This window comes from Rhagoletis zephyria, unplaced genomic scaffold (assembly GCF_001687245.7).
Source record: "Rhagoletis zephyria isolate East Lansing unplaced genomic scaffold, Rhagoletis_zephyria_1.1 Rzeph_scaffold_03769, whole genome shotgun sequence".
Taxonomy (NCBI): Eukaryota; Metazoa; Arthropoda; class Insecta; order Diptera; family Tephritidae; genus Rhagoletis; species Rhagoletis zephyria.
The window spans coordinates 1-22967 of NW_016160852.1; the positions used below are offsets into that span (position 1 = coordinate 1).

The window sequence follows — 22967 nt, forward strand, 5'->3', positions numbered from 1 at the left end:
AAAGCGCGCGATTGTTTCTTCAGCACTTCTTAATGTACGCTGATGGCTTTTATATATTTTGTTCACAGTCTACAGTCTACAGTCTGATAATTTTCATTGCGACTGTGGACGAAAAATAATAAAAATTAACAAAAGACACAAAGTTGAAGTGAAAATAATTAAAAGTATATAATTTTATGCCAAAAGTACTAAAAACGAAGAATATTAAATTTATTTGCGGCAATGAGTAAATCAATTTTTAGAAATAAAAAGGAATACAAAAATTTAATAATGCGCCATCACGAGAGCTAAAAGACTTACATACATACATATGTATTTACATAAAGCACATACAAAAAAAATTTGTATGTACACACATTAGACTGTGTTAAATAAAACTAAAATTTTTTTTTCTTTTGGAGCCAAATGAAAATTTCCTTGTCGGTCACAATTAAAAAAAAAAAACAAATGTGCCCAAATGTCAGTTTTATTGGTGCATTTTTCAGTTAGCGCGCGAAAAATTTGAATTTTCAATGAAAAAAATTTTTTCAGCGGCTTTTTATAAACAATTAAATATATAAAATTAAAAACCCAAATCTTGTAACCCAGTCAATTCTAGTAATAAGGTGCAAGTTTGAAGTAGTTAGGACTTATCGTTGATTTTTGGCAATTTTTTTTGTAAATTTTTTTTTGATTGATTTTTTTTACCATGCTAACTGAAAAACAAAGATAGAGGGCTGACATTTTGCACAATTTTTTTTTGTGATCGCCCACACAAGTCGCATAGATATGGGACAGAACAAAAAAAATTTTATTTGACACTGTCTTATGTACATACATACATACAGGTGTACACAAAAATGCAATAGCAACAAGTGAATCGAATAGCAGACATTTTATTCCACTCAAATTCTAAAGCAAGTGTCGAAGCGCAAACAAAAAAAAAAAAAACAAATAACAAACAAGGTCTTGCGAATTTCTTGTGCCGGTGTGTTGTTGCTTATATCGTAAATTTATTTATTTGTTTTATTAATTTATTGTGACGTCGAAATATTTTCGTTGTTATTGTGCTATTTCGCCGGCTGTTATGTGAAATAACTACGCTAGCTATTGGCTCACACGCGCAGTCGCTATAAATGTAAGTAGAAAATTGTACAATACAAACATCTTTACTGCAAAAGTGTCATAATACGAAAGATCAAAAACTCGAGAATTAAATGTAAAATTTTCAGTTTACAGCTCCATGGTAGCGACATTTTCTTCTACTAAGCTATTGTTAATCGGAATGAAAATTTAAAAAAACATCGAAGAAGAAGTGGCGGTAATTTCTGTATACTTAACTTGTTTTTATTTTTATTTATTTTTGGCTAATGACACTCTTGCAGCAAAGGTACGATATGAGCACACACAAATATAAGCTCCAAGTACAAAACAAAAAAAAAAATGATAAAAACTGACTACGCTGCTACACCGCCCGTTCAAAATCAGACAATCAATGTCGCTCATACGCCTATTAGCACCCACTAAGCTGGCCATCTCAGTGTCCAATCTGTGCATCAGTAAATTCACACATGCATAGTAGGGATGCCGTTTTTAAATCGATTAAATCGAAGATCGATTAATCGAGCCCTTCCGATTAGATGATGTAGTTAAGATTCAATCCATGAATCGATTAAAAAAATTCAAGAATCGACATTTGATTTTCTCTCAATTGATGCATATTGATCTTCGGTTTATCTCAGAAAATCTATAAAATTTTGAAGAGTTTTTTTTTTGAGTTGTAGGTGGTACAAAAAAAAAATATAGAGTTAGAGAAAACAAAAGAAAAAAACTAAAAAGCGTCCGTATTGCAAAAACATATAAACATATACGCAAGCTCTAGTGCTGCAAAAAAAAAATCGATGTTTGAAACTATCGCCGTTTCGATGTTTTGCCAATAAAACATGGATAGTATCGATAATATCGTGTTTTCTTGGGAATTATAAAGTTGAAAGTTGAAATCCTGATGATTAAACAAACATAATTTAAAAAAAAATTACATTTATTATTTTAAAATTATCCGATAGTTAATTTAAAATTTAATCTGACTTAAATTTAAGGTCACATTGAATATTGCAAGTTGTCAATTAATTAAATGAAAAATAAAAATAATATAAAAATATTCATAAAGCAACAACGCGATTAATATGTGTTTTAATTAATGTCTTATTAAATAAATTAAATATTTGCTCTTTAAGGCAATAACTTAGGGCAAACTTCAGATTTTTAGTCTTCATTTTCCCGATCAGGGATCGAATGGCATTTAATTTATATGATCAATAACTTCTCTTAACACTAATTGGTACGCTTTCGCATTAAAAATCAGCTAAACTGTTAAAGATTATGAATTTATTACGCTTAAATTTTTATATTTCTTGCCTGCCCCGACTCAGCAACGGATAAACTTTCTAATGATGGCATATCTTCTAAAAGCATCGATAGTAAAAAATATCGATGTTTTAAAAAAAAAATATTAAAACATTGATACTATCGATAGTGCTCTGATGTATTTGTAGCTCTAGTAAAATTAAAAAAAAAAATAGTGCTTAGTTTCGAAGTAAAACATAAAGTGTTTTCATTTGTGATAAAAAAAATTAAGCATTTCCTTGAGTAGGGTTAATGACAAATTTCCACTAAGCATGAAATTACAAACAAATTTATAAATTTTAATGACAATGTTGGGTATTACGTTCAAAAAAATAGCCATTAGTGCGATTCATGAAACATCGCAAAGTGGCATTTTTAGTGAAATGGCAACTTTGCGAACAAAATTGTATGGACGACCTAAATTTCTAAATTTCTCACTTATACCTAACCCCTCAGCCCCTTCAATCCATATGCGATTCGTACTTGGTGTTAGTCTCACAATTTTGGCGCGTTCAACTCAGACAACTGCTAATTGATTTATATTACTTCTTTATTTTTGTTTGTCAACAAATGAATTTGACACTTTTTATTATTAGCCCGCACATTCTTACTTATGCCGATTTCGTTTCTACCGAAAAGTGCAACCTTCTCTTTGCTCTATACGCACAAACACTAAGGAGAGGCAACATTTTTTGTAGAAACGAAATCGCCATTAGTTAACATTTTTATCAACAACATTTTACGATGCCAAATATTTATACTTATTAAACGTTTTATACATACATACATTCATTACATATTATATTTAATACTTGTATGAACTGGATAAATGTGACCAGAAGATAAAGATGTGTGAGAAATGTGCATTAATAAGTATACATATAAATACTAGCTGAAACAAAAAAATTATAAAATACTTAAGTGTTGTCAGATATATGTAAAAATTATAACTTCTCTTTGGAAAACTATCAATTAGGTTAACTACATACATACTTAAAATAATGAGTTTCCAATACGTTCGCGCACATATGCACTATAGCATTTATGGCTTTCTTGAACAGTGTATTATATAGAGTTACTATTTACATGTCTGCACTCAAGGAATTATCAGCCTTCTAACTACTTCCAGACTGGTTCCGCAATGCAAGTCTCCACTAAATTATGTTGAAGAACATAGCAAGCTTGTTTTTCTCTGGGTACTAGCTCACTCGGGAGTACGTGGCAATGAAATATCTGACCATTGGGTAGAAAGGGTTTCCTGTGTCCGCAATAAGTTAAACCGTCAGTACCTTAAATTAATATTTTGCTCAACAATCACTGGGGCTCTTACAGTGGCTGCAGGTGGGCAAAATACATATTGCGCTAAGTTTCAGAGTATTAGACGTTTCGTCGTGGAGGCTGAATATTCTTCTCGCCTTTGGCAATTTTCCCTGCGCTACGACCCTGTTTATACGCGTGCATACGTTTTGCACGCCTCACGTAAAGGAGAACTATCGCATGCAAGCATTTCGCTTACAGCACGAAGTAAGTCAAATTTTTCGGCACCGCCCGCACAGCAGCATTGAAAATGTACTCAGCTGTCAATGAACTTTGTAAATTAATTCAAATGCATTTAACAGATTCACACGGTGTAACATATTTAGCATGTACATATGTATTAGGCGCTCGTTTAGATATTTGCTTGCATTTGTTATTGAATTTTGCAGCAAAAATATAGTAAACTAGCTAACCCAGTGGTCATCGCTACACCCTGCACAATTTGAGGATGCACTTCTAGTTAATGAATGGAAAATAGATGTACATATGAATATTCGAAAATTATTATAATGATCGTTCTTTTTGCTCATCTCCAGTCAAAATAATATTTCGTTGAATTCTTGTTCTTCTCAACGATTTCAACAAAGCACGCCAGTCGTTTCTCTTCTGTGCCAACTGAGCGCCGGCCACCTGGGATGTTGCCAATGTCCAAGCTTTAGCGACGACAATTTTTAAAGAGACATATCCTTGGATCCCCAAGTCGCAGTAAATTGAAATTGGGAATGCGGACATTTCTCATACTGATGCTTTAATGAAGATGAATATGAATGAGCTTGGGAAAGTAGGCGTGGCGCCGCATACGGGCGTGAGATTTTTTATGAGTCATATATTTTACTCACAAGTAACATAGGGTTGAATTAGGCACGAAGACATTCTTATGGATGTTAAGTTTTAGAAAGTAGGTAAGGCACTGCCGATAAGTGTGAAATTTAATTGAACTCGTTATGCTATAAATTGAAAAATGCAATTACCTGATGCCCTACTAAAAACTGCGGAAAACAGCTGGCCTTTGGTAAAGCTGCAATGTAACAGACGTACACGACTATTGCGGAATGGGAATTACTTCACACGTGTAATATGGTACAGTTTTATTAAGTTTACTAAGTTTATTTGCCAAAGCAATACCGATAACAAGTAATGCCTAGGCCTTTATTTACCATTTTGAAATGCGATGTTGCAAATTGTTGTTCTCATCTAAAGATTTACACAACTTGTTGCTAGAGTCAATATACATATGTATGTATGTATGTGCATTTGTAAGTACGAGAATTTATGGCGCAATAATATTTTCGGCGGCCGCTGTGGTGTAGTGGTAAGCAGTGAACGCTTCCACTCCGCGGCGCCTGGGTTCAAGTCCCGGTCAAAGCAACATCGCAAAAAGATTTAGAAAATATGTTTTTTCTTAACAGCGGGCGCCCCTTGGCATGCAATGGTAAACCTCCGAGTGTATTTCTGCCATGATAGCCGTTCGGAGTCGGCGTAAAACTGTAGGTCCCTCCCCTTTGTGTGACAACATCAAGGCGCACGCCACAAATCGGAGGAGAAGCTCGGCCAAACACTAACATATGTGTAAGCGCCAATCTATTATTTTTATTTATATTTTCAATACATAGTATGTATGTATGTGTGTAAATACTTTTGCTTGTAACGGGTGATTTTTTTGAGGTTAGGATTTTCATGCATTAGTATTTGACAGATCACGTGGGATTTCAGACATGGTGTCAAAGAGAAAGATGCTCAGTATGCTTTGACATTTCATCATGAATAGACTTACTAACGAGCAACGCTTGCAAATCATTGAATTTTATTACCAAAATCAGTGTTCGGTTCGCTTTACGTCCGATTTATGGTCTACATAATCGACCAAGTGAGCAAACAATTAATGCGATTGTGACCAAGTTTCGCACTCAGTTTACTTTATTGGACATTAAACCAACCACACGAATGCGTACAGTGCGTACAGAAGAGAATATTGCGTCTGTTTCTGAGAGTGTTGCTGAAGACCGTGAAATGTCGATTCGTCGCCGTTCGCAGCAATTGGGTTTGCGAAACACATTTCGAACCGAACACTGATTTTGGTAATAAAATTCAATGATTTGCAAGCGTTGCTCGTTAGTAAGTCTATTCATGATGAAATGTCAAAGCATACTGAGCATCTTTCTCTTTGACACCATGTCTGAAATCCCACGTGATCTGTCAAATACTAATGCATGAAAATCCTAACCTCAAAAAAATCACCCGTTATGTTGTCTTGCACTGCTGGCCAGCTATTGACAATCTTCTTTAACTTTGTTTATGTACTTACTTATTGCGTATGCACATATGCATCAACATATATGTACATCTAGTATATAGAAAGATAGAACAAGCACTTATGTTTTTTAATCTAAATCTGCTTGCGTGCATGAGAGATTGCTTCAACGGAAGTTCCCATATCAAATCCCTAATCACTGTTATAATTTGCTATTCGCCACTTTGCGGCATTGCTTTGTTATTTAACAATGAAATTAAAATGCAAAATTAAAATAAATGAGAAACAAACAGAAATGCCAAATAAATTGGCATGAGAAAGATTTAATTAAAAGCAATAAAATGCGAGTACGAGTATAACATACAAAAGCCGTGCGTGCACACTAGTACCAAATATATTATTTTTTATAAATTTTTTGTTTGCTGTGAATAAAGTTCTCTTCATTTGCCTTGTTGTTATTTTTATTTCCAAAATCCGTCCAGCCTCACTTTATTCCCATACAACCAAGGAGAATATATGCATCTTTAGGATAAAGCGAAAAAATTTCGCTATCGCTTTTTCAAAAGTATGTATAACTAGAACCTTCTCACAATGCAAACTTTAACTTTCTTTATGAGTTTAAAAATTTATTAAAATTTTTTAATTTCGATTTGCAAATGCTTTCTCCCCCTATTTTTCAACTCGGACCCTAGTTCAGTTTTGTCGTCATCTGTAAATATTCTACTAAATTGAAGACCGAACTTAATATTGGGGTGAAGCCGACACTCAGCCTCAGGGAAATTAAAATTTTAGTATCTCTTTAGCAAAGGCTAACTTGTGGCATCGAAATGAAATTATTTAGGAGATTCGCAAGAAGTGTTAAGCGTCGTAAATTTTAACCTCAAATTTTTTGTATATAAAATAACGGTTAAACAGGTTTGAGGAGGAGCTGATGATATATTTTATATCAGTTTAAACAAATTTCGGTGTAGTAAAAATTCCCTAAACCATTTTTACCATTGTTTTACATACAAAAAATGTTAAGCTTAAGATTTTACGACACTTAAAACATCCTATGAATACCCTAAATATCTATGTAGATCTTTTCCTCCAGCCATTTCCGCCTCAGCCCAGTCTATATCAGACCCACACCTATTTCTTTTAATGCTTAAAGTGAGGTTAAGGACTTTCCCGTAGATAAAGACATTGGGTTATTTGAGACTTAACAGTGCATCTAGAGTAGCAGGTTTTGCCGAGAAAGCTCTGGTACAGTACACGGCTACTGTCCTTTAAAGTTTGGTAAGCAAATTTCGTATGCTTTTGTTTTAGAGTTCGACCGTACCACAGATGCATAGCTGAAAATGGATCTTATCACAGATGTTTAAATTTACAGGATTTCTCATTTCACTTCCTACCTCCTTCTGCCTGAATCCTAATGGCGTGAGTATTTAGCGAATCCATTTCAGGAGCACAGAATCTTTTTCCTAGAGCAAAGTTCCACCAGCTATCGAGGATGGCATTGCTAAAAGCAATTTCTACAAAAATGCCCAAGGTGAATTTTTCTTAGTAGTGGCATTGCTGATTCTCGCAACTAGAATTTGCAAAGCCGTTCACAAGATTTATCCATCTGATAGGCATATTGATGAAAAGATAGGGGATGTGCTTGAAAGCGCAAAAAAAATCAGTTTCGATTTTCCATTTTTCCCAAAGTTTAATCTTAAATATAACAATGAGATATAGATCTATATATATATCTACAGTATATTTTGCTTTGCTGCCTATATGCTTAAGTGCACATTTAAGATACCTACCCCAAAATGCGCATCAAAAGCATTATCTTTAACATTTATAAGGAAACTGCTCCGATAGATGCATTCAACATACCTGCACATTGGCGATACCTGCCTTAAAAATTGTGTGACTAGTATCAATTATCAATGAAAGTATTACGTTTACCTGCACTGGCTCTACAATTATCTAATTTTAAAATCTTTTATTTATTTTGCTCATCTCGCAGAACAACGAAAATGGCTATCAGTTTATGTAGTTATATAGATAATTAGATGTTTGGTGTCATAGGGATTCGGATACCTTCCTCATTGAAGTAAGAAAATTCGCTTAAGTGTCTTTTTCGGTTACGTGCACAAGTTTTTCGTGCAAAGAAGGATGTGCAGCTAAGCAAAATATACTATTAAAACAAAATTTTTGGCACATGCTTCTATTCAGACAAATTTTTTGCAACTTTGTAAAATGAAATTAACTGTTTTCGGCGATATAATTTGTTCTCTTTTTTATTACATTTAAAATCATGACGTTACACACGACCGGAGGGAGCTGGTATTTTTATAATTCTTTTAAGACATTTTTTTTTTAACCTTTTGCAAAATTTAAAACCTAAATATCGACTTTACTATGAAAAATACACTTTGAATCAGCGTACGAAGGGCAAAAATTAAAACTCGGATCGGACACAAAAACAAAAATTTGAATTAAATTCACTTGCACTAATTAACTTAGTAAATGCTTTTTTTATTCCACATCTGCGATTTTTAAATTGTTGCGCGCGTGCTCAAGTCTAACGAAAATATGATTTTATAAGTTCACACGTATGTACTTACAAAAGTACATATGTATATACTAGGCTGGGTCGATTTTGTATGGGGGAAAATAAAAGTCATTTGACCGCATTGTAATAGTAATATTATGATGTCTTAGGTCTCAGCCAATTGTTATTGGCTACGAAAGATTAATTTAAAACTTATCTTTAGCCCGCGCAATTGAATCAAAGTGTATGAATTTCGAAAATGAAACTTTGGCTTGTAATATCTATGGAATGCGTTATTGTTATAAACAGGACGATATATCAAATTAAGGCCTATTCAATTTAGAACCTCACGTTCATTTATCATTTTTCAATAAGTCTACACGATTTTAAGATATTAAAATAAAAAATAAGAAAACTATGATTTTCCCATATGAATTTTCAATTCTTCATTACTTCAGCAACCAAGTGAAAAATACAAAAAAGTTGGACGAGATTTATTTCAAACCTTTTAATGTTTATATAATATTAAAATGACCATGGACTTGGTCACGCCGATTTGGTCAGTTTTCAAGATCGTGGTGAATGAATGTATTGTCAAAGATTAGGAATCGTTCGACAAGTTAATAGTAGTTTCAAACATATAAGTATTTACATACATTACAATTAGGGTGAGAAACGCCCATTTTAAGTCCATTTTTGCAGTCTTGAAAACTGGTGCGGAATGGTTTCATTAGTCGCCGCAGAAGCACATTTTTCGCGGTTTCTAAATTAAACGTTATATGAAAGTAGGGGACGTGCAATAAGTGTTTAGATATACATAAATATTTTAGTTAATTCCATTATGTGAAAAAGTGTCTGTAGGTAAATGCAATAGTTTTCAACATATCCTGGGAAATCCTTTTGAGGACTCTCCAATTGGACGATATTGCTTTGCATTCAGCTTGAACGAAAAAAGTCACTCGCTGGCACAGTTTTCTGTAATCCGGTTCTTTTATTTAAAGGTTATTTATACAATTGAAGAGAAATTTTTTTAGAAAAAAACTGGAAATCCACTTAAGTTTTTCGATATAACTTTGGTAAATGTTACTCGATCGGTGCGTAATAATTAACAAATTGAAGGCGAGACTTAATGTTACTGATTTTTGATAATAATATGACTAAAATAGTTCAGATTATAAACAAATTATTTAAAAAAAAAAAAATCTTGAACAAAATTTTTTATCATTTTCTTATATTTGCAATTTTTATATTGTATGCATAAACATAAGTAAACCAATTAGTGTGTCTAGAAGTTGTGCCTGTTCAGTGTTTCCATACTAATTTGCATAAACAAAATTTTTCCGCGATGATGGAAAATAATGGCTATTCTATTAGAGCTACCGAAATTGTTCCTAAATTTGCAAAAAATCGCAAACTATAGCTAATATTAAAAAAGGATTAGAATATTTGGAACTAGCGATATAAATGCACGCCAGCAATATTAATGTCGTTCTTTACATCTTTTGACTATAGGCCAATGCAATTATCAAGAGAACAATTAAAATTTTCTTGAAAATAGATGAGTTTGAGATTAACGATAAGATAAAGGGCTGCGCGAAATGATACTTGACTTTATCTTTTGCGTTAAAGGATTCATTATCTAATAATATGCACCAAAATTTTTGGCTAAACCCAGCATTTTTAACAAGAATTGGTCTTATTCGATTAGTGTGCTGTGGGTCACTTGGCGGTCGATGCGCGGGCTCTTACAATTAAAATGAAAGACTAATATTTCGCAGGCTTGTTGTTGACTTCATGATACAATATATTTTCACTATTACCAAGGGATTTGAGAAAAATTAGATTTTCGACCCGCCCTACTATATACATACAATGTACATATCTTCATATATACATATACAATTAAATCTGTGCATATAAGGCGTATGAGCATTTAACTATCAAAATTTATTGGCGCCACCGAACTGTTCCGTTGTCAAAATTTGCCGGGGACTTGCATACAAGTTATTGACTTTAATTGATTTAAAGCACAGCGGTGAGATTTGAAAACAAGCGTCCATATGTAGATACAGACATATATATGTAAGTATTTTTATGCACATTCCAAATATGTATGAAGGTATATTAAGGTGGTCCAAAAATACATGCACGAAAAATTGTTTAAAATGTTAAGGTCTCACCCCGTAGGAATTTTCTAAATGGAATAAAAAATACCCAATTTTTTTTTAAAAAAAAAGTAGATATTTAGAGCTGCCTCAAAGACCAAGAATTTTTCCATGTATTTTATATTGGGAAAAACGCTTCTTTTCGGTCCCCCAGAAACCCCAAAAAGGCAATGGGGTACCATAAAACAATTGGGTATTATTATTGGCAGTCTCCTGAAGAGAAACAGACTTTTCACGATCGTAAAATATTGATTTTCAAGAATTGTATATTTACCATTTGTACGAAGAAGTTTATTTTTATTTTATTTTTTTTTTTTTTTCAGTCAATGAATACAAAGTTTCTTACTAACTACGCTTAAAATACAATTTCTATTTAAATTACTAACTAATTCTTCGCAGAATTTCTGGACAATCGACGATATCAGTTATATGAACACAAACACACTAAAAATCAAGCAACACACAGAGCAAATAAAATACACGCCCGCTCAGAATGGCAGCTAATTTGTTTTTCCCCATATAAAATGAAAGGAAAACTTCAGGGGCTTTGAGGCAGTTCTAAATATCTCTTGTTTTTTAATCAAAATAATACGGGTATTTTTTATTCCATTTAGAAAAATCATAGGGGGCGAGAGCTTAACATTTTAAACTTTTTTTTTGACCACCCTAATGTATATACCTATGTAGAATGTTCATATTGTGCGAACAATTTCTTCGAATAATCATAAAATATGTACATATAAAGACATTTATACATTTCGCACAAGATCTTCAAAAGTGACACAACTCAAAATTTGGCATTTTTGGAATTATGCACAGAGCTTTCATTTAGCGTTTAACAAAAGCTGGAGCAAATAAAAAAGTTATAATTTGTAGAAAAAACCTTAAGTAAAATCTTCCTTGCCCATATGATTAGCATGTGCTAAGAAATAGTTTTTCTCATTTCCTGACGAACGTGTAATATTGAGTTGTGTCACTTTTGAAGATCGTGTGCGATATTATGTTAAAAGGCTATTAATTAAATAAATTTCACAAATTTTTAAGCAAATCGTATTTTTTTATTAACCTTGTTTATTCGTGTTTAATTATGAATATCAGCTTATTTGGCCAACTTTTAACTTTTAATATAAAAATGCATTCATTCATTCCGGAATCGATTTGACAGCATTATTCGACATTTTGGCAGTTATGAAGCTTAGAAATCATTCAATCTTTAAACGAAACTTAACAAATATAAGTTTAAAAATTCGAGAAAAAAACACATTACAAAGGGGTTTTCTTCGGTAAAAAAGGCAATCTTAAATTAATAATAAATACGAAACCTTAAATCAGTGTCCCCAGCTAATGAGTTTTAACTCAAAATATGTGAAATTTGGCGGGCACTGGACGAGTTATTTACATAAGCATTTTTTGGCTAATGTTACAGCTAGAAAGTAATTCAAAAGTGGTGAATACAAATATGGCAATCAATTTTGGGTAATTAACAACCAGTGTTCCATTTTAGCTTTTTTATTTGGGTTTAGCCGGAAAAAATACTCTTTAGCCTCTAGCTTTTTTAGCTTTTTCTTAAAATTATTTAACTACTTTTAGCTTTTTATTTTTGCTCAAAGTATTAACTACAAATGTACATAGTGTTAAAATGTTTAGATCGATTACGACAAGAACCTCTTGAATTTTGCTTTTGGTTTCAAAATCAGTCCAGTAGCATCGCCAAGCGAACGGTGGCAAAATTTTTGTTAGCGCATTAATATAAAGATATTTATCGCATGCAGGAACCATGCTTACCACTTTTGGCTACCGGGACATGGAAAACGAAAGAGTAGATATTTATATTCGGCAAGCATTCATAGACCCAGGACCCTTCATCGGTTTACCCTGTTCAATAGATACATATATGGAACGTAGTAAATGGGATGAATATTTCTTTCTTTATAAACATTAAGAGTAAAGACATTTTTAAACTCAGCACCTCTCTCATTTAATTTAAACGGGAAAGGTATATCAGTGCACCATAAATTCTATTTTTTTGCATTCTATAAATGTATTCGGTGGGCGTCATATACCACCGGACAGGTCATAAATTTACTTATTTGTTTTCGCGTAATCGAGTCGTCAATCGAAAGGTTATTAAGATTAAAACAAGGTAGCAACATGTGCCATATATGTATGTTTAGGGTATGTTCTAAAATTGTGCATACTATATACATACATATATTTGATTTTGATATGAGTATCTTAAGGTTAAAGTAATGTACAAGTCCAAGCTAATTTTTGCGCTGAAGCACGTCGAAAAATTAGAAAAGTTGAGCTTATTTTATCGGTTTGGTACAATTTTAATAGCAAATTCTACAATATTTGAGAAACCCTGCCCCGGATAACTAGTAAAGAACTTCCATACTCAATCGTTTAGCTATGGTTACTTAAGTTTTATGACTTCAGTTTTTTTTATGACTCTTCGATTATTCCAAGAAAATAATACCATTGAGAGATAATATGCGAATGCCAGACATACGCCAGTTTTGGCAGCTGTAGTTTGCATTAAACGGTCGTAGCTTTCACAAGAGTTATTCGAGTAAAAAAGTGCACAGCAAATAAAAAGTGTCAGAGTCGACTCAAATTAAAATACAATTGAAAGTAAGTTATTGAAGTGTATGATTTAATTAACATCATTTATGTAAATACTAATTTATACTAATTGAACTATTTCAGTACATACATATGTACATGTACATACATGTAAATATAGACAGACAAGAGTCATGTGTTTGACAAGCCATTGAAATTAAATGACGTTTGAGTGAAATTGAAGATTACACAATTTTACACGTGTTCGAGCTGCTTTGAAGAAATCAAACAAAAAATAATAACTAGGTACCAATGAATTTTTCTTGTTATACAAATTTTGCGTGCTTACTAGTTCTAAACACTTATATAAGGCTCAGTAATTTTTTAAGCAATTTTAATTTTAAATACTAGTTTATATTAGTTATGTTCATGTTTATGTTCAAGCGTTCTCACTGTTGTGTTTAGGAAATTCGTAGTTTTATTTGGCATTTGTTTGTTTAGTTTTTCTTGTTCAATTTTTCATGAATTACTCGATCAGAGCTAAATACTAGCTCGACCAGCAGCCGGATTTCAATTTTCGCTATCGCCAAAACTCCATCGCTAAAAAAATGCTTAATGAATTTTAGCAAATTTTTATCTCAAAATAGCAAGGGCATATGTGAACATTAGGGTGGTCCAAAAACAATGAAGTCGGAATTGTAATGCTCTCACCCCCTAGGATTGTTCTGTACTGAAAAAAAGAATATCCCCGTTTTTTTATTTTGAAATTAAAAAATAGTTAGAGGTTTCATTCCATATAAGAGATACAGAGTACCTTTGCGAATTCTCCACGCATTAGTCGAATTTTTTTCCTGGGTGTAATTGACACTTTTTCAGAAAATAAAAATAACACATGCCCATATGCGCACAACAACATACATACATACATATATAAAGCTCAATTAACGTATTATTGATTACAAGTTCAATGAAATAATTATTTTCGTGATGCTCCAGAATGATCAATTCGTAGGCGGCATTCACGGAGACAGCTTACAGCTGCGAGTGTGTTTTGAATGAATTATAAAAAGTTACAGTGCCTATTTTTTATCTGTACATATTTATGTATGTAAGTATGTACATATACCTTAATTGAGAATATCCTTCTTGGTTCTTCAACATCACTAAATGGCCATATTAATAGCATAACTGGATAAGAATAGCCGAGATTTCTGCGGAATAACTGCGTGCGAATAAAAATAACTTTTTGTCTGCTTTGATTGTGTCAGTGTAACAATTTAAATGCAGTTGAACTTTCACTTTTTGATATTAATTCAACTGTGTCGAAGTGTCTGAATGCATTGACAAGCGCTCATGCGATCTCGGTCAATTTTACCATGAAATCCAGGAAAGAATTATTATTGTGCAAGGGGCAATTCTAAGTAAACAGAATTGTTTGGTGTCAAAAATTAAAAAAATTCGTTTGAACTAAACTTAATTGTATCCAACTAAATCAAATCTTTTCTTTTTGTAAAGTGGTTGCGCCTCCCAAAGGCCGAGAGTCTTCTTTTCGTCGACCTTAGTAACCTGGTACCTAGCACAGTCTTACCGTGATTTTGGCTGGGGTGGGATAGGCGTTTGTCAAAACACTCCTAAACGAGCTTGGATATGGCCATCCTATTGGACAGGGACCTGGTAGCCGCTTGGCTGCATTTAAAATCCTTTCAAAGATTCATTCTGCTGTAGTTCAAAACTGCTAACGCCTCGGCCTGAAAGACCGTGGAACAGTTTTAATTTGAAATATAGGCTTTGATTTTTACCCAAAATAGTTTTCTGCTATATGTTCTTTTGAAAAGTAGGGCCACATAATCGCCTTACAGCTCTTTCAAGACTGATACAGCTTGAAAGCAAAATATTCAGTAGAGTCCATCCCAGAAGTGTTTCTGGGACTGTGGTTGAATAAGTTCTCATTGCTCCTGTGCCGAGAGTAAAGCCACCCTTTGGAGATTATTAAAACGTATTATGGAAGGCATAAGCGGCAATTGGCCATATTATTAATATGGATTTGAGAGTCCATGTAAGGACAAAAAAGTTGAATGCATGTCCACACGACTCGACTGGCTTTGCTGATTGTTTTGTCCAGTTTGGAATTGCAACTAATTCTCTTATTAAGGGTAACTTCAAGACATTAAGTTATTGAAGCACTCTCCAATTATGTAAATGTAACTAAGGTTACATTTATATTTATTATGCTGAGGCCCTCACTGGCGCAGCATTTTGATATCAGACGCTGATCTGTAGTCATAACGTCTCAGTTTATTAAGATAATTACCACCAGCTCATAATCGGACTCCTGTAGTTTGGTTATGAGTACCTCAATGACGAGCGACTAAAGAAAGGATTACCCTGCGATTATTTTCCCCCAAGGGGGTGAAAAAACGAGATCGCAAAATTTTGAGCCGTTGTGATCGGTGAACTGGAAGTCAACACACAAACAACACGCAGTACGACAAAGAGCATAGAGGCCGAGCCATCAAATTAATAATGAAACATCCGATTTCCTTTACTACAACGTTGGTGGCAGATTTAGCACTTAACTTATTAAACAGCAAAATAAAATTGATTTCAAGTCTCATTTGTATGCCGTAGCTATTTTTATTGTCTTGAAATTTTATAATTTCGCTACTTGTGTATAAGTATATATGCATGTACATATGTACGCTTACGTACGTACCCTCCAGGAAATGTATCTAACTTGAAGTTAACTTGAAGGTGATTAGGAGGGAACTAAAGGTTTGCTATTAGCTGTGTGTTTTCTTTGAAAAAATCTAACTAAATTTCTATAGCAATGGCCGCGAAATAGTCAAGACTGGTTACCTCTGCATTAGATGCCAACTAACTTGTAATAAACTACTTTTCCACATAAAATATCACTATGAAAAACTATATATTTTTAAAATTTTTCTACTTGCTTATTTATTTACTTTATTTAACATTACATATTTGTTTAGATATTCTGCTGTAGGTCCCATATTCGAACTCCGTCAGACATTGCTTCAAAATGATAACAAAAAATTTCGATCTTCATTTTATTCGTCCTCAATTCGAAAAAGTATTTGTGAAGTGCAGAAAGAAAGAGTATTCAAAGTAAAATTTTTATGAGGATATTCAAATATAAACTTTTTAAAGAAAACAATATCCCTAGTCTAGTTTCAAAACTTTTTGTACTTAACTACGAGTTATATATTTTATAGAAATCCCGCAAAAAAAGCTAACTACAGGTGCGTTACTTTTTAACAATAGATCTTTTTTTTTTCTGCAGGGTACGCAGATGGGTACAGGTAAATATGTGTATGTTCTTCTGCTTATCAGTAATTTTTCCCTTTGTCTCTATTGTTTTTGCGAATCGGTTCATCAAATGTCGGACGCTGATTGTATTTAGAAATTAAGTTTTGAAAACATTAATAAAGAGATTCTATGTATAGCTGATCAGTAGTGCGTGCCAATTAGCGTGATTGAATCGGTTTTTTGAATATGTATTTTTAATAAGTTTTTTTTTTTTAATCTTTATTTTTCCAATACCGAGTAAACCGGATTTATACAAACGGAGTTTATTCACAGGAAGGTAAATATTTATTTTATTGCAAATGGAATTAGGCTGATGTTTTTTTATTGAATTTAGCCAATTTAGTTTTTATTACGACAGCACCCAAACATGACAAAGTTCCATAACACCACGTAGCTTGTTAGTTTATTTATAAACGGCGATAAGAAGAAGCGCGGTTTGACGTAAAAAATTGTACGGAAAATCTTAATTTGTAAGAAAGTAGAAGTGCAAAATCGCTATGTAACAGCCACTATCAGCATGTCTTAAATATCACGTGCTATAATAAATTATTTGTTGATTTTATTTATTCAGCTCTCTGATAAGCCGTGTTCGAACATCATGCATATATAGTATGTATGTATGTATATGTATTGGTAAATATATATGTATGTGCATGACTCTAGTCATAGCGGGTTAATCAACTATTTTCGTTTTTAATGTTGCTGATTTAATAACTGTACGCAGCATGTTTATGCTAAAATGTATTATTAGTCTTCAATTAAGCTTAAAATATTATTTAAAGTATTATTTTTCAAATTAATTTTTTTATTGTTTTTAAAAATGATCGGCATAGCGTCGGCATAGTCCCTGTGTGGCTGATAAGCAACATCGCATTTTAATTCAATCTGACCTCGGCTCTCATAATGGAAAGTTTTGGGGGGTTTGCTTTGCAAAATGTTTTGATATTTCATCATCCGTTATATTATTTAGCTTTTGTTGTGCGGGCAAAATTAAACTTTCACTATCCAATGCATTAGCATCTTTTGATTTGAGAAATTTTGTGTACCGTGTAAACCCTAATTGAATTATAAGTGGGCGGTGCACAACGACTTCAGTAGATAGTAAATAATATAACATGGGGTTTGATTATTATTATTTTTTTTTTTAGGAAAGCACTATATGGAAGTTTGACATAGTTATAGTGTGATTTGGCCGATTTTCAATAATTAACTACTTTAGAAAAATATTGAAATTCCCCCCAAACTTTCGTAAAGATATCTCAATTTTTATTTCAGTTATTCATTGCACAACCTGCCATATATAGTCCACCGGGTGTTTATCTCCTCGATGAGTTCGGCCTTTAATTTGTGTTTGCAGGAGGTTAGAAATCGCCTATCCAGTTACCAGGAATGACTTTGTGTCCAGGGACAAATGAAACAGTCAAGGAGCATTTTGATAACAGCAGGTTTAGAATCCTTCTGCATTCTGTGGCAACTTTTTACGTTATTCCGTTAGATTTTAGCAGCTTGGCCGTCAGAATATATAGTGATATGCCGGCCTGGAGAGGCGGAAGTAAGCGTTTACCTCTGCTCTACACTATTATGAAGCTTTTATTGTTCAAACAAAGTAGAGGGCTGGTATCATCTAGTTGTCGTAGATTATTCGCGTGCCCATATCTGATAGCTTTCTATGGCTGGATCACATTTAACCCGGCTGCCAGACATTTCCGCAGAGATCCATCGGTGGAAGATTTAATATTACTTCAAGAGATTTGGTGGGTGTAGTGTGTAGTGCTCTCGTGACAAGCATAGAAGTTGTCCTCTGTACCCGTTCCACAATCGGGCTATGGGTAATTTTGCCCATTTTCGTGTCCAAAATTAATTATGGCCACACCAGTAAATTTTTAACACAATAAGTTTTTCATTAAAAACGGCCTCAAGCTCATTAAAAATTGTTGAATATAATTGTTATAAGGCCATAAAAAAAGTTAACCATTCTAAAAATAGAATTATTAGCAAAAACCAACAAACCCAACAACCACATGATCAGGTGAATTGCAGCGGAATAGCTGCGCTTGATTGTGTTGGCATAACAAATGAAAAAGTGGGAAAAAAGCAACGATAATTTACAAGGCGAACTTAGCACAGTGCGTTGGCAACTGGCTGAGTCAGTGGAATCGTCGGTTCGATGCCTACTGAAAGAAGTCTGATGAGGAACAAGCTCATTAAAAATTGTTGAATCACAATTTTAAAATAAAACTTTCTTAACCATTTCAGTACAAAAATTCAATCACTGATTCTAAAAATTTTAAAATATCTATACCGGCTAATTTCGAACGTTCATATCAAAAATCACATCACACATTTTTATAAAGTTTCGAGTTTTACCGTCATTCAGGGTCCTAGATGTTTAAAAAAGAAAGTGTTGTCAGCTAATTTTTATTTTTTCTTTCTTGAAATGTATTTCAAAACTATGAATAGATTACACTCTTCACTATCGACTTTTCTGCCACTTTTTACTTTTGTGACAAACACGTTCAACTGCAATTGCAGCTTGCACTTTAATCTGATATATAACTCAATTCTGTAGCTGCTTCAGATCGGCCCAATTAAGTCGTACGACTGAGTAGTTAAATATATATAAATTTGTCTTCATCTGCATAATCAAGTTAAATATTATACAAGGATTGCTCCAAATCAGGTTCTCATAATTTTTCTGAGTCCTTACAGAGTAAAGGATATTTCTGTGATATGTGTTTTTAACGTCTTTCTGGAGAGTATTTGTGGCATCGTGCGGTCATTTTAAACTAATAGCAAAACAAATTAAGCTGAATCCGCCTGCGTCCCTGTCGTTAATCTTACATAAACTGAACGCTTGCCTGCAGATCTTATTTGAAATTTTATTGGATAGCATTTGCTAGTCTTTAAAAGTCGGATGACATTTACCATATCCGCCCCTAGTTTGGTGTGGGTGGCATTTCGCTAAATTCAACATTGATGATGAAGATGATAATCTGTATTCATTACTAGGACTCCATGTAACAATTTTCACCAAAAGCGAACCACACTTGCTACTTTTTGCCACAAATCATTTGACTATCTTCAAAAATTTTCGGGTTTTTCGCCAAATAAAATGATCTAGAGGGGTTAAGTAAGGTTAGTTTGAAGTCTATATATATATATATATATATATATTGTTAGTAAAAACAACAGCCAGTTTAAGGCTGTCAACGGCAAAAGACATTTAACTTTCTCACTTTCACAAGAACAGCAAACATAATTGCCACTCAGTTTTCTACTTACAGCAATCATTTCTATTTATGTACATTAGACTGCATCACTAAAAATAAGTTGCGGCTTTTCCGCCAGGATTACAAAATGTATTATATTTTAGGAGGTCCACAAAAATGTTTACGTGAGCTGGACCGATTTGAAAATACCTCCAAAAATGGAGGTTTTTATGAATCCAAATAGTTTCTTAAAGAACTTTTTGAAAAAATGCCCTCATAGGACAAAACAAATTAAGCTTAAAAAATCTGCATAAAAATATTGAAAAATCTTTAAACTAACTCTGTTTTAAAACTACTCTGATTTAGACTTGTATGGTCTCAGTAGAAAGGCATTTTTCCACTCTTTTTATTTCTGTGCACATAAAAGCTCATTCACGTCCCAATTTTTTTCCTACCTGCATAACCTTAACTAAGTTTTTGTTTCTATTTCTAAATTGCAGATGAAAGAGCAACTATGCAAATAGAACGCTTGGAAGCTAGCAGCAAAAAGCACTAAGCTTGAAGGAGTGAAAGGACTACATCAAAAGACAAACACACAACAGTAGTCAAATAGATTTGCTGAAAAGTGCTGACATACATACATACAATAATACATATTTACATACATTAATATTAGCAATGATAACTTGGCAAAAAGTCAAGTCAAGCAGAGAGCTGTGATTGCATTTTGAATGGTTAGAAGAAGGAGCTGAACAATCGCTGATCGATAATAGAGACACAGAAGTGCAAATTGCATGCCAGCAACACGCAAAATAAATTTATTTGATTTGTTCGTTGATTTAGTGGTGCAATTTGAAATTTGTCGTTGGGAAAATATTCGACAGACTGAAAAGCGTATATTAACACAGGAAGCTTCCTTTGCACATTTACCAACTGTAATTTGTCCCGCTTCAGCTGAAAGCTGTGCTCTACATTCCTTTATTTAGTTGATTTCGCATATAAATAATTTTTATCCAACACAAAAATGGTACATGCACCAGCGCGCAAAAATAAAACTACAAATGGCAATTGTGATTTGGTGGAGGATGTGCTGACGCCGGTGCCACCAGATGGTGGTTGGGGTTGGATGGTCGTCTTCGGATCCTTTATGATACATATTATAAGTGAGTATAAATAAAATTTTGTAAATAGCATACAAATTAGGCAGTACATATTTTGTGTTTAATGTAATCCATGCATCGGTGTGGTCAGGGCGTATGAGTTACTTGAAATTGTCGCTAGACAAATAATCAACCTTGACTATTTTTCAATAAATTTGCGCCTAAAGATATGTCGATTAGATTTGTCTGTATTTGCTAAATTTGTTGTGCATTTTTAAAGGGCCTAAAATTAAATTTTTGTAGCATAGTTTAGGCGCAAATTTAATGACAAATAGTCAAGCTTGACAATTTGTAAAGCGCACAGAATTGGGCGGTAAGTCCCAATTTACGTAATTCAAGTACTTGAAAGCTTCATTTGGTTTCATTCTCTTTTAGTTTTTCTGTGTTTTACACACTTTAATTTTTATTGAACTAAAGTTTTTGGTTCTTTACTTCATTTTAATGCGTGGAAATGTCAGACTATGAAAATTGTCAAAAGCGGGAAACGAAAGTTGACGGTACAGAGCTGTATGTATTCTTCCTCTCCCTTCTCACCCTTCTCGCCTAATAACTCATAGACTTCAAAATTGGAGTTGAAACATGTAAAAGCAGACTAAGAGCATTTAGTTTACAATTTTTTTTTTTTGTGAAATAAGCGCTCATTGATTACAAAGCCTCATTTTAGACGCCAGATAGTAGAACTTATTTATTTAATTGATTTAATGCTACTTTGTTTACTCCTCGCTTGCATTTTTCCTTCCTGAAATATTTAACACCGTAATACGCTTGTAATCGCTGAGTAAATCGCATTATAGTGCGTATATATTTCTATTTACTTGCACTACTTCGCCGCATTTATGTTTCTTATTTGCCTTCCTTTCATTTTCTGTTGCACGACCGATTGCAGTTTTCAGTTAATTGTGTCATTGAGAAGTGTACATAAAAAAAATATATTTTTATTTTGTTTCAAGCTTAGAAAAATATGTAATGATTCATATTGCATGGAGGCCGTTTAGCTTCCGTTATTTGTTAATGTGTGTTTATGTACCCAAGCCAATCATCTGATCGAACCGCCACTGGATAGCATATTAAAATATGTTGAACTTTGGTTTGTTTCTACAATAATAAAAAAAAAATCCCGAATTGTTTGCATCAAGGCTGTATAGAAAATTCTTAGATCTCTAGTACGATGGGAGTTACTTGTGCATGACTATCGACTTCAAATTTTCATGACGGCGGAGCGTAGAAAACAAAGTACAAAAAAAGACCTGCAACACTTACAAATGGATCTTTGAAAAAAACTGGGTCGTATCGTCGGTACGTCATCGATGAAATATGCACCACAATTATTTGACACTCATAACTTATGTGTATATGCAACTAACTGGCTGTAAAACATTTAATGATGGGCTCGGTAAACGGGCTGTCTGGAAAAAGTTGTATCATGGAAAGGAGATGATCTAGATGGCTTCTGGAGTGCAAAGAAGTATACTCAACTTCAAGAAAGTAACATGTCGTCACTCGAAAAGCAAAAAGACGTAACAAACATCGTCGTAAAAAGTTCAAAATTCACCCTTTGATCGATATGATGGATTTCATTGAATTACAGCTCCCCACATCGTTTTATAAAAAAATTGTTAGTCACAAATTTATGCCATGAAAAAAGCTTCTAATTAAAACCACCTGCCATTCGTAGGCGGTGTAAAACTGTAGGTCCCTCCTCTTTGTGTGACAACATCCAGACGCACACTACAAATCGAAGGAGAAGCTCGGTATATACATAACACGTCCTAAATTAAAAACAGTCGCAACTTAAACAAGTAAGAGCAGCGCTGTCTTCGGCTATGCCGAAGGCTTCATACCTTTCATGAACATCTGCAAATTTTACTTTGATAGATTACTGCTTTTGAATTCATCTGCATACATCGATAGAGGAGTTACATACTTATATAAAAAATCGCATCTAAACAATCAGAGGTATGGAAGATATACTTTATATGACACCAATCTAAGTGATTTTCACCGCTATGTGATCGGTATGTAAACCGGTAACACAATTTATTGGGTTTAGTTTCGTACATAAAG

The 22967-nt window shown here is 33.4% G+C and overlaps 1 protein-coding gene across 3 annotated transcripts in view; it reads left to right on the forward strand.

The window, feature by feature from the left end:
* The first annotated feature begins 218 nt into the window (after positions 1-218).
* Positions 219-22967, forward strand: part of LOC108369615 (monocarboxylate transporter 12-B-like) — a 38897-nt gene continuing 16148 nt past the window's right edge. For 2 of the 3 annotated variants that reach the window (XM_017624761.1, XM_017624763.1), the window contains exons 1-2: positions 219-1117; positions 20244-20906. In XM_017624761.1, the coding sequence (XP_017480250.1) occupies positions 20768-20906 (139 nt within the window). In that variant the 5' untranslated portion in view covers positions 219-1117; positions 20244-20767. Of the gene's footprint in view, positions 1118-13205; positions 13277-20243; positions 20907-22967 lie in introns of those variants that run through there. The other variant, XM_017624762.1, reaches the window with a different exon arrangement.